General features: G+C 38.6%; 1 protein-coding gene across 13 annotated transcripts in view; it reads left to right on the forward strand.

The window, feature by feature from the left end:
- The window catches only part of FGFR2 (fibroblast growth factor receptor 2), an 85,228-nt gene extending 75,338 nt beyond the window's left edge, over positions 1-9,890 (forward strand). For all 13 annotated transcript variants that reach the window (XM_075757732.1, XM_075757734.1, XM_075757730.1 and 10 more), the window contains 5 exons: positions 1,510-1,632; positions 2,935-3,005; positions 4,824-4,961; positions 5,774-5,879; positions 9,577-9,890. In XM_075757732.1, coding sequence (XP_075613847.1) covers positions 1,510-1,632; positions 2,935-3,005; positions 4,824-4,961; positions 5,774-5,879; positions 9,577-9,741 — 603 coding nt within the window. In that variant the 3' untranslated portion in view covers positions 9,742-9,890. The remainder of the gene's footprint in view (positions 1-1,509; positions 1,633-2,934; positions 3,006-4,823; positions 4,962-5,773; positions 5,880-9,576) is intronic.
- The last annotated feature ends 3,258 nt before the right edge of the window (positions 9,891-13,148 follow it).

Consider the following 13,148-nt stretch of genomic DNA (forward strand, 5'->3'; position numbering starts at 1 on the left):
AGAGTCTCAGTTGTAAAACTGTAGGGTGTGAGAAAGCGGAAATATACTGACAGGAGGTAATAGGGTTTGAGTCACTTGGTGTATTCACTCAGAGGTGTTTCACGCCATTTGAGATGCTCTGTGGTACCCCCAGCCTGCTGCTCTAGAAAGGCACGGGTCTGCTGTTGATCCTGTGTTGTTCCTGGTAGTCTCATCAAGATACCTTGGATATCACAGGGCATCTCAGATGACAATGCGTACTTCTATTTGGGCATCTGAATTGAGTTCCTAGTGTCTCAGAGGATGTTCACATAGGGGTTGAGAAGGGGGACAGGGAAGTAGGAAGGCTGGCCTATGTTGTTTCCGCTATCGTAACGTTGCTGATGCTGAATTAGAAAACAGGTTTGATGCTGAAAGCGTATGCTGTTGTCTGGTCCTGTGCACACGAAGGCATTGCTGGAACAGGTTTTTCCTGGCAGTTCCCCATGACTAACCCAGAGCAGAAGCTTTGTAGGCTCATTTTACCCGTGCAGGATAAGAGAGCTCAGAAAATTGCTGGGGCAAGTTATAATGCAAAGAAGAAATTAGCCGTTGTACAGGGGTTTTTTTTGTAGTGGTTCAGTCCAGCATGTCTATGCACATGCTGAAATAAAAAGGACAACATAAAGAGTAATCCAAAAATTGGGGGGGAAGGATCCTTAACTTGAAAAGAAGTAGAATTTCCTGGGGGGATTCCAAATGCCATGTTTCTTACCATGCCCCTGCTGCCATCAACCCTAATAAGGCTGCTTAAACACAGGAACAGTATCCAGAGCAGTCACGTCCTTTCAGCGTCAAGAATCGGTTGCAAGTTTTCAGGATAATGCTGACATGAAGGAAAAATCTCTGAAGAGATAACATTTGTAGTTTTAGCTGTTTAAAAAGCAAAATGCTCAGCCCAGATTGTGTGGTTTTGGTGCGTTTTTTATTAAATTGTTATAGTCTCATGGTTGAAGTAAGTACACACATCCTAGACATCTAATTTACGATTATACGCTGTGGATATATCTCATATTAAGATCTTATATATTAAAAATGGTTGCATTTATCCAGACTGTCAGGTTTTAGCTCTGGTGAGATGATATCATTTAAGAGAAGCAACTTAATAAAATGCTCATTAACAGTATTTGTAATGAAAGTGCTGCAATACCCGTACCTGGGCACGTGGACCGGAGGGTGAATCACAAACAGCGTGGCACAGTTTGGGTCACCACCCAAGCTCTCAGCCTTAGCAAAATATAAGTCTTAAATAAACCAGGCTTTTCTAAGAGGCTTCTTAGGGCCGTTGCTCAACTTGGAAACACCAGCTGAGGATTACAGTAATGAAGACAATCATATTTCACGGGCTTGTAGTAAATGTGTGGCCTTCCCACTTTGTGATTTAGGTTAAAATCTGTAAAGGAGACTTAGTTATGGTGTAGGAGTAATTTCACTTTTACAGCAGTTTATTTCAGTGGGCCTTTTTTTTTTTTTTTTCCCTTTTCTTTCCAGTGTATCCATCGAGACTTGGCTGCAAGAAATGTTTTGGTAACTGAAAATAATGTCATGAAAATAGCAGACTTTGGTTTAGCCAGAGACATCAACAATATAGATTATTATAAAAAGACTACTAATGTAAGTGGATGGTTTTCTTATCTCTGGAAACAAGTGTTTCTTTTAATGATTCACTTCAAAACTATGGTTATAAACTTATACAACTTATTGTACAGCAGCCTTCCTTTTCACTGCAGACAGAGAACAGGGATCAAGGACATAAGCATTTCTGTCCCCTCTTACAGTGACAGCTAGTTAAAAAGATAACCAAAGAGACTATGTATTATATGATTTATTAGAAATGCTAAAATACAAGAATTGTTGTTTGTGTGTCCCTGACTCCAGTCACTTGAAATAAGTGGAAATATTCCTCTTGATTCCAGCTCATTTTGTACCGAGGCTAGGATCTTGACAAACACTGTATAAACAGTGCTAGCAATAACCATAATAAAAATCCTGTTTATGTGTGATAATGCCACATATAGCTTTATGCCTTTTGCCTGTGCTTAGTTGTTCTGTACAAGTTATGGTGGTAGTATCAAAGCGGGGCTAGAGGATGAGAAATTTGATTTTTTTTATTCCCCACTCTGTCCCGTTTCATTGTTTAATCTGTACCAAATCAAGAAGATAAAACCTTTCAGATGTAATTATCGATGCCTGGTTTGAACAGCTTATGCTTTTACAACTTTGCAGAACTCATTCAGTTCTACAGACTTTAATATTAATTTTGTATCAATATGAATCATTATTAACAATCATCTTAAGTGGCTTATCTATGAAAATAAAGCACTAAATGATGAATGGCATTTTAATGGTATTGTCTGCCTACTTCCAAAAGACAGAGCCACCAGGTATGAGTACGTACTGGAGAGAATTGAACCTTCTTCATGTCAAATTTGGTGCGATTCCTGGGCTCCGGGCAGAGCAGACTGAGTGTGCAGAGCAGCAGGCAGTTGTGACTCTGGGTCACTGCAAAAGGTGGAACAGGAAAATGAAATTCATGGGTTTAGTGATCAACTTATTTTTTCAGGCAGGCCTGTTTTTCAGAGGATTACTAGTTGGGGTTTTTTGAGCCATAGTGGAATGATCTTTTTAATTTTGATCTGTTTATCGTGTCGTTCTAGTAAGCAGTCTGGGAACTTTTTGGGAGCCCTCAAGGCTTTTAATTTTATCTTCAGTCTTTATTTTTCTTAATGGTCTCCCTACTTTAGCCCATTTTACTATTTTCCTCTGAAAATTTTAAAGGTAAACTTTAAACGTGCTGGTTTGCATTAGCCGACTGTTCTCTGAGAATTGATTAATCTTCAAAAAAAATTGGTGTTGCAATCGTCCTGTAAATTGCTACCATTTTAATTTTCCTTCCCTTCCCCTCCAAACTTACAGGGACGGCTTCCAGTAAAGTGGATGGCTCCAGAAGCTCTGTTTGACAGAGTTTACACGCATCAAAGTGACGTGTAAGTGGCCTTATTCGAACGGGCTTTTGCGAGGTGGGAAGGAGGGTTGTTTCGGTTTGTATTTGTTAAAGTTTGGGATATTTTAAATGTACTTTTCCTGTTGTCCTTTACCTTTAAGCGTTTTCATTCTGTTTCACATATTAATAGATGGAACAGGACTTGCCCTTAGAAAGTGAGGATTTTATGGTAGACTGCTAACCAGTGCTCTGTTACTAATCTGCCCAGCTTCAAAGCACATGAAAGGTGGAAAATGCTAACCTCCTTCTGTCAGTGCGGAAGTTTCCCCCCTTGAACTTATTTACGGATGTGCAGCTACAAAGAGTCTATCTAATTTGCTTGGCTTTTGACATAATCTGGACTTCCTTCAGGTTTTTTAAAAAAATTTTTAAAAAAGAGAGGAAAAGTAAGTTCCTGAAAACTTCTTATAAAAATTTTGTGCTAAGAGTAGGTGTAATGAAACGTAGGCTGGATGTACTGGAAAAGTTTTCTCTGATTTTTAGAAGTGGTGTTGCTTCCCAGCAGTACTTCACATGTAGTAGGAAATCATTGGACTCTGACACTTCAAAATCTTTTAATGTGTGCACAGAGCCGCTGGCTGATGCAACCGCTCAGGATTTATTCTGCTTCCTATTACAGTTTCCGAGGCCCGTCTACGGTACTCGTGTGCATTGTGCTTGAAGTAGACTTGTATTTTTTTTTATGTGATACAGATGAAGATGTTATGGTTTTTATTTCTCCAAGAGAAGCTGTTGACTGTAAAGGGCTGGATGCTTCCCAGCACAGGTGTAAAAGGTTATGCATGTCGGTGCAGGGTTAAAAAGAAAAAGGGCAAGGTGGAGAAAATAAGAGGTAACTCCTCTTTCTTTAACCTGGGTGCACTTCCCGAGCTGTTCTCTCCTTAAGAAAAGCATTTACTGAGGCTTTTCCTGCAATCTTTATGTTATTTACAGAGGAAACTATATACACAGGTTAAGGGTGGATCAAACTTTTGTTTTTAACATAACATCTTGGCAAAATATTTAAGTGAATGTGAAGTAACTACTTCACTGGCTCAGGACTGAGAGTCTGAGCCTCTTAGCAGCCACAGAGCACGAGGATTTCGGTGCTGGAACCTGGAGGCTCTTGGCCCCATGGTGGCTTTGAAGACGGCTAAAGCTAATATTATTGTAAGTTTGTGCAAACAGTTTACTAAAATACACTGCTGCAAAGCTAGGAGAGCTGCAGAGAAGCTCGGAGCCATCGCAAGCTGTGTGCTGTTGCTCACCTGGCAAAGCTGCCTGCCAAAGAGCCCGAGGTTGCCAGCAAGGCGTGATGAGGCAGGCTCTGGAGGAGGCAGCAAGCAGGCAGGAAAACTGGCTTAAAATTATCCTCCTTCATTTCCTAACAAAAATGAATAAAAAAAATAAAAAAAAACAGAATAAGAGAATGATGCAAAATATTTTTGTTGTGAACAGTCTGCTTTTTCCAAAATATCCCGCCACATAATCGCAGTCCAGCTCAGCCCTGAGTGTTCTGTAAATAATTAAACTGTGAAGACGCAGTTCTTTGCAGTAGCCCTGTAGAGTTGGGTGCTCGGAGCGCACCAGACAAAGGTGAAGAGCGTGTTTGAGAACGTGGTGCGGTCAGTCCCTGTTGCTGCCCACGCACCCGAGGCATTGCACAGCTGGGTGAATGTCCTGCTTGGGGCTGTCGGAGCTGGGCAGATGCTGATTTAGCATCTCCTAAGAGGGATTGGCAGTCATTGCATCTGTCGCAGAAACATCTCGTTTTCAACAATAAGGCAGATGTACTAATGCGGTTTTCTTTTTTGATTTGTAGTTGGTCATTTGGTGTGTTAATGTGGGAGATCTTCACGTTAGGAGGATCGCCCTACCCAGGAATCCCAGTAGAGGAACTCTTTAAGCTGCTTAAAGAAGGGCACCGAATGGATAAACCTGCCAACTGCACCAATGAACTGTAAGGACTCTTGTTTGCTGTACCAGGATGGAAGGGCACAAACTGTACTCGGTCCACATGGTTAATGCTGCCCCCAGCAGAATCACACATTTTCAAGATTGCTTAACTCTAAAGTTGTGGATATATGTGTGTAGATGTGTAAAGAAAAGGTATGAAAAGGTCTTCAGGAAATGTGTGTCAGAGGATACTTCTTTACACACCCTGCTGTGATCCCATTGAAAAAAGAAGAGATCATCTACAAGCCAGTCTTTGTCAGTGTTTTTATACCCATATTTGTTTTATTTTAATCTCATTAACATGAAAATTCCTAAGTGGCACATATACCACTAATCATGTGTAAGCTACATCAGGCTGGTATTGTACACAACAAAAAACCATCTGGGAACTTCTGCATTAACACAGCATTATCTTCTGGTGATGATGGGAAAGTGTTTTCCCTTTCTGATATTTCAGTATAGCCCTCGACTAATTTTAAATTTTTTCCCCATTTTACTTTCTTCACTTCACAAAGACCGTAATCCCTAACATGCAAAAATATTTAAGCATGTGTAATTTAATATCATTGAAATTGCTGGGACAGAAGGCTACGGAATTGGGTCTACTAAAAGGGAATTTAGACACTGGGCAAGGAGTAGACCTGCACCTTTGGGGCAAGGGAGAGCATGGCACAATTTTGGGAGAGTCAGTGGTCTATGTGTAGGGCTGTGGGTGCTTGCTGCTTGACTTGTGGTGGAGAACATAGACTGTGTATGAAGAGGTTTGAGAGGGACGCATGATTTTAATTAAGCCAAGAAAACGTGTATTTCTTACAGCTATATGATGATGAGAGATTGCTGGCATGCTGTGCCTTCACAGAGGCCGACTTTTAAACAGTTGGTAGAAGACTTGGATCGGATTCTCACTCTCACAACTAATGAGGTAGGTAAATTGTTTCCCCCATAAGCTGCTGATCAGGACAAATGGTTCAGGAGACAGATGGAATTTATTCAATTATGAAATATTGCTCAAGTTCTCTTCTTGTTCTGTTTGTCATTGTCCTCTGAGCTTACACACAGCTAAACTATGTATCCTATGAAATCCTCAGTTTCTTGCCATTACGCCTCTATTTATGTAACTAAACAGAAACACATCTTTAAAGTGTTTTTGTTTATTTCTCATTGCATCTTTTGATGTTTTTAACATAGCAGTATCGAGGGACTGCACGTGGCAGGTCGAGAGGCAAAGTTTTTGTTTCCACGAGTTTCATGTGAAGGAGACATGTAGACTTCATGGTGTTTTTCATTTATCGGCTCAGTTTGATTCCCAGCCATGATATCTAGGTCAGAAGAGGAAAAATCATCAATGGTAGATTTCAGGTTATATGTCTGAGAGTGAAATAGGTTCACTGAAATAGCTCTCTGTGGAGGGAACGAGGACCTACGGGGAACGTGTGAACAGCCATCCAATTATCCAAAGGTCCTGCCTAACACTGCTTCAGGTTGGGATATATGAATGCAGAAAGGTTTTATTTGAAGAGCATTCTTTCAGAGGTCTGAGGTATTATTAGTTTTAGCAAGGAGCGTACTGATTAGGGTATTCACACAGGAATCGGTTCTCTTATCGCTAAATCACATGCACCTTTGTGGAAGATCACAAGAGATGGAAATGTTGATTCTTTTGGTGGAAACTTCTTGTGAGAGAAAATGCTTGGTGTCCCAGAAACATTTTACAAATTCCTAAGAAATTATATGTATAATGGGAGGAAAAAAAAGAACAAAACACACAGGATTGTTGCAACAACTTGTTTTGACCGTTTCAAAATATATTTTTTCAGATTTTTCTATTGCTTCTTTATAAGGGAGGGGAAAGGTAGGGAAAAAAAAAATTTGGTTTGCTTTATGTGGGTCCTCAACATTACTTTCTAATTTTTCAGAACTGTCAGAGAAATAAGAACCGGATTATTAAGCAGCTTTAGGAAAGCCTACCTACAATAGAGATGACAGGAGAACCTGAGTGAAGAGGTGCCATTTTTTATGATCATCATTTACCCAGCAGATCCGGTTGAAAAAGATTTTGGCTTCAGTAGCAGCTATAAATTTATCTGGATTCTGTTTCATAAGTTTACTGTAAGAAGTGGCACCTTCAGGGATGGCTCAGAGTTGAGGCAGGAATACGTTCTCCCTACGGAGCCGGTTGCACAGCTCTGCGTACCGTTACCGTTTTCCCCTCATCCAGTCCTGACCGCATCCTTTCCTGCCTAATTTATATATGATTTCACAAGACCGGTTGGAGGTGGGCTGGCTGCCACTGCGGAGTGCTGGGTGGCTTGGACTGGATATGCATTTGCAAAGTCAAGAGGGAGGTTCTGGGCTGCAATTCTGAGCCTGGGAAAGGATATTGCTTTCTTTTTTGTGTGCGTTTAACTGCCTTGCCTTCCCAATTCCGTACTGCTCGTGGAACTGGAATGATCTCAAAGGTAACCTGAAAAGGCCTTTAGGGTTATGTAAATTATGTTAGACTAGAATCTTAGGAAAAACGGCTGGAAAAAGCTCAGGAACACATCCAGTCCATCTGATCGGCCTACGGCAGGATCCACTATACGTTTGTCATTCCTGACAGATGTTTATGTAACTTGTCCTTAAAGATCTCCAGCGCTGTATTTCCACATCGCCCCTTGACAGTCTATTGCTTTGTTTCATTAGCCTTACTTCTTGACAGATTTTCCTGATCTCTAACCTTTCAACATAAGATAGTGCTTTTGTCCTATTTACTCTGGGCACAGAAAGCAAATTGTTTCACTTGTCTTTGCAGCACGTTTTGTGTTCCTGAAAACTCGTGTTCTCACTCGGAGTCTCCTGAGAACTCCAGTGGGTCTCATTCTCCTCTATAGCTTCTGCTTTTGAGACCTTAATTTTGTGTAATCCGCACAGTTTTCCTGAAGCACGGGTCCTTTGCACATCGGTCTGACAGTATTTCTGCTTATCCCCTCCGCAGTGGCACTTTCCCTGTCGCCCGGAATGTCACTGTTGATACAGGGTCAGCCTAGTTTACCCAACTCAAAGAATCGTTAGGGCAGCCAATAATACCACCTTCTGCATTTGCGCAAGTAATTATTTCTGATTAAATGGTAATGTCTTGCTGTTATCCATGCTGAGTCATCACCTGTTGGGGTTGGTTTTTTGGTGGTGGTTTGGTTTTGGGGGTTTTTATTTCCCCGGTTTCCCAGAGTAGCGTGCGATGTTTTCCCAAGCCACACGAGCAGAAGTCACCAAGAGTCAGCCTCATGGCTGTGTTGTTACATCAACACCGGGAACCAGCCTGGTACTGGAAACTTCTTGTGCCCCTTTACGTGACTCTGGCCCTTGACATTGGAGAAAGAGGCTGGAGAGGGGATAAGGATCCCACCTTCAATACTGAATTCGTGACTGATTACATGAAGTGTTGTGATATGATGAGCCGTGCCTGACATCCCATGAGAAAGCCGTTTCTTCAAATACTGGAATGCTTTCTTATTCCGTCTGTCTAGAAAGTGGTTGATTATTTCTGGTCACGTAGGACTGGTTTGCTAATAAATAAATACGTGTCAAGATTGTCCTCATGGATTTTTTAAAAGCCTAGGCAGCAAGACAGGCAATAATCATAGATCCAAACTGCCTTCTCTTGCTGTCTACTGTGTTTGTTGGTGTTTTAAAACCTATATTCCACACCCCCCTTTTAAAATTGTGACCATTTTTTAACTATAATATGGTAATGATTGAATGTCTGCCTTAAAAGTTAACCGAAGAACTAAATTACCCCAAACCTAAGCACAGCAGCATAAAATACTGACTGAGGTGGAAGACTTGTCTTGTCAGTACGATCATAACTTGTGGTTTAGCAAATGAAGAGATTGCATTTAAATGAATGCAGCTGCCTTTAGAAGTTGAAAGAGAAGGAACATTTCAAGGGGAAAAATAACTTTATTCTCTTGCCAAAACTGTTGTTTCTAGCAAAAGAGCCTTAACCCAAAACTTGGATTCAGCAGATATTATTTCCTTTTTTAATGATTGCTTTGGTCATGGCTACTCTGGGACACACACACACACACACACGAATATGTAGTGTAAAAACCCCAAATCTAGTGAATTTAATTTTGTTTTCCTTTCAGTTCTTTTTTGCACGTATGCCACTGCATGTTTAAACACAAATTTAATATCACAGAATATAAAACAGATATTCAAAGTGACCAAAGGAATATAAAGTTGGAAGTATCTTTCCCTCTCCAAATCATTACCATGTGCTAAAGAAAAATGGTTCTATTTAGGATGAAATTTCATTTTTATCATCGCGAGTGAAAAGTCTTCTTTTGATGTGGTTGGCATGTTTATTTCCACTGACGCGGCTAATGCTGGTGATGTTGGACTTCAGAAAAATACCATGTTATTGGTTTGTTTTTTCTTTCTCAATTCAAACTCCCTTTTTTATGAGATATTTAAGCAACAGGCAGTTTTGAACTCAATTGCGTTACAGAAATGAGTGTCATTTTTAAACTGTTCTTTTGCCCACTGGATGATCAAACCAAAATCAGAGCAGTGGCAACATGTTATTGTTAGTTTTACTCACTGTCTAAAAATACAGTTTGTTTCTTTTCTTATAGGAGTATCTGGACCTCAGTGGACCTCTCGAACAGTATTCACCTAGCTACCCTGACACGAGGAGTTCGTGTTCTTCAGGTGATGACTCCGTTTTTTCTCCCGATCCAATGCCTTATGAACCCTGTCTTCCCAAGTACCAACACATGAATGGAAGTGTTAAAACATGAGAAGAAATCGAACAGAGGAAGAAAAAAACCAAGAACATCAAGCTACCTACCATATACAAAACAAAATCTTTTCTCCAGGACCTTAGTGTTTCTGCTTGTACATATGAAATATGAAAAGAAAAAAAAAAAAGGAAAAAAAAAAAAGAAAACTTGGAGGAAAGCAGTCAGAACCTACATAAAGAATCTCATAATTTGCAACTTTTAAATATTCCCAACAAGGAAGAATGTTTGAGCTGTGTCTAGACACCCATTGCTATCAATTTTCTGGCTTCCTGTAAGCTGCACCAGACTTTGTTTGTACAATGGACCAGTTGGACTTGAGGCAAACTCTGGGTCTGCCTTTCTTGTTTATTTTGTAATATTTGGAGAAAATATATGTTGGCACACACTTACAGAGCACAAATGCAGTATATAGGTGCTGGATGTATGTAAATATATTCAAAATATGTATAAATATATATTATATATATTTACAATGAATTATTTTTTGTATTGATTTAAAAATGGATGTCCCAATCCACCTAGCAAATTAGTCTCTTTTTTAACAGCTATTTGCTAAATGCTGTTCGTACACAGAATTTCTTAATTTTCACCATCCAAAGGTGGAAAATACTTTGCTTTCAGGGAAAATGGTATATCATTAATTTATTAACTAATTGGTAATGTACAAAACAGTTAATCGTTTATAGGGTTGTTGTGTTTTTGTAATTTAAATGGCATTTCTATGCAGGCAGCACAGAGAACTAGTAGATATATTGCTCAGACTTTACTAGTTTTCAGATCTTTAAAAAAAGAAATATTTACAGTATATAACTAATTTTGGGGAATTAAACTTTTGATTTATTTGTGTTAAAAACTGCAGCGTCAGATGATTATTCTTATCAAAACCAAATCCTTTAACAAGAAAGTCTTTTATTCTCAATACCTGTCACTTTAACAATGTAACTTTTTAGCAGTGTTTCACATGGCCAAAAAGCAGAATTGTTCCACATACAACAACAACAACAACAAAAAAAAAAAGGAAAAAAAAAAAGGAAGAAAATATTAAAGAGGGTTCCTAAAGTAAGGAAAGACATTAATTTGTCTATAACCGTAGCAGAACATACTGCTCTAAAAGGAGCTGAGCTTCTACCCTGACTTGCACATGCATCGAATTAACTACAATTCTCTTCCCTGAGTTGGGTAATAGGTTCCAGATCTTTTGGCCTGGATCTTTTGCTTTTAGACTATCCCTCTATTGTAACTTAAGTTAAAAAGAGAGAAGTTGTTTATAATGACAATTTGCCATAGGAATATCAGCATCTTTTTAAGGGATTAATTCATGCTGACTCCAGTATTTCCTTCTGATCCAGTCCATAACAGTAGGTATAGCACTGGTCTCTGCTAAAATATCACTGTTGTTTGTATCTTTTTACGGAAGTCTTGTGTTTTTACTTTCAGAACACTCACACTGATATGGCCATGCAATATGAATGCAAATTACACTGTTTTATGTGGTGGTATTTTTTTTTTTTTTAATTGGGTAAAAGTATTAAAATCTGTTAACTTTTGTACTGACAATAAAATGTTTCTACAGATATTAATGTTAAAATTACAAAATAAATGTCATGCAGCTTATTTTTTCTAATCCTTTGTGTCATACAAAATGGTTTCCTGAACATCAAGTGATGGAACATGTCCAAAAGCGTTTCCTTTTGACCTTATCGTAGATCCTATATTACAAAGCAGTTCTTTCAGGAATAATACTTTTACCTCTGCCCTATAAAATGTCTGCTCATGAATAACATGGGTTATTTCAGTAAACATACATGAAATCTTTGGTGTTTGTGGGGTGGGACACTATTTACTGGAAAATGTTCATAGTGTAGACATAAAATAGATTCTCTTTTTATTTAGGCTGTATCCTTTAATCAGTGAGGTTTCTCATTCATATTAGAAAGTTTGGAGGACCATTAGTGTAGAAAATTTAAAAAAAAAAAAATTGTAACGGATGGAAAGACTATCAAAGTTTAGGGCTTTTATTTTACTTGAAAACAGAAGGAAGACACACCAAAATAGCTAGTGCTTGAGTCAGAAATGGGAACTTTATGGTCACATTACTGTTGCGGCTTGGCCAGAAAAGGGTTATGGAACCTGGTCTTCACCACATGCGGTAAAAGTGCTCCAGACACCAAACTATTCTTTGGTTTCTTTTCGTCTCTTTCTACTTTAACCAGAAATCCCATACCAATCCCAAGAAACTTTCTAAAAAAATGCCTGTTAAAAACCTGTGTTTTCCAACTAAGAATTATCTGATTGAAAAATTCCCACTGGCTCTACTAAAAAATAACAATTCCTTTTCCCCATGACATCTATTACTATTAGCAGCAATGGTAGCTACTGTCTGAGAGAAACCACAATATTCTTAATGACACACGTCTGCTTTTGAGATTTTCTTAAAGGGTATCAGAAGATCTTGAATCTTGCTCTGCTTGTACTGAGATGAATATAAAAGCATCTACTTTGATTGATATCTTTTTAAAATAAAAGTACGTAAACACTCAGAAACACGATGGAAAGCTATTAAATAATGTAAATGTATTTGGTTACCTTTGTTTTGTTTAATTTATCTGCTTTTCCTTTGTTCATTTTTATTTTAGCTGTCAAAGATTTAGATTTGCACGTTGGAGATAGACAACAATTTTACAAACAAACATAGTTTCTGGGGGAGAAGCGGAACATCCTCTGTGTGTGGAGTTGCAAGAGGAAATTAGGCAGCAGAAAATAAATCCCAGCATTGAACTTTGTCTAAAGGGGGCATATTCTTTATTGTTTTGCCTACCTCTTTCATGAGAAGAAGGGGCTAGGAATTTGGATTGGTATCTCATCTAAAAATAAAGTTGCCATTAATAACAGGAACCATAATTAAGAGTAGCATTATGTAAGGAAATGAATTTATATTGATGTGGATAACGAGGATTATGTTCTGTGGATAATCAGTTTCCTGCAGCACCTAATTGTTTCTTGTTCCTTGTGTAAGTATTGATTCAAATCAACTCTGCGTAATACATGAGAAAATATGAATGTAGAAACCAGATTTATTATGGCTCGAGTCCATAAACAAGTTCATGTTGCCTGTTTTGGGTTTTACCCATTTTTGTTTTTTCACTATAATATACAAGTAGCATGGGCTATATACTTCAGATAAGAAGACAGCTTCTGTCACTTTTTTCTGTTTGATTTCACATTGTTCAATATCTGTTTCGTTATGCTTTTACAGAAGTAAGATTTTAACTGTGTTCTTAGTTTCAAATTTGTCAAAAGACACATAAGTTTACTGTTTTATTTCTGGAAGTAACATGAGCAAAGCTGTGTATAAAATCTACTCATTTGCATGTCTAGCCATTGAGAAAAGAGCACCACAAAAC

The sequence above is a fragment of the Balearica regulorum genome, chromosome 7 (genome assembly GCF_011004875.1).
Source record: "Balearica regulorum gibbericeps isolate bBalReg1 chromosome 7, bBalReg1.pri, whole genome shotgun sequence".
Lineage (NCBI taxonomy): Eukaryota > Metazoa > Chordata > Aves > Gruiformes > Gruidae > Balearica > Balearica regulorum.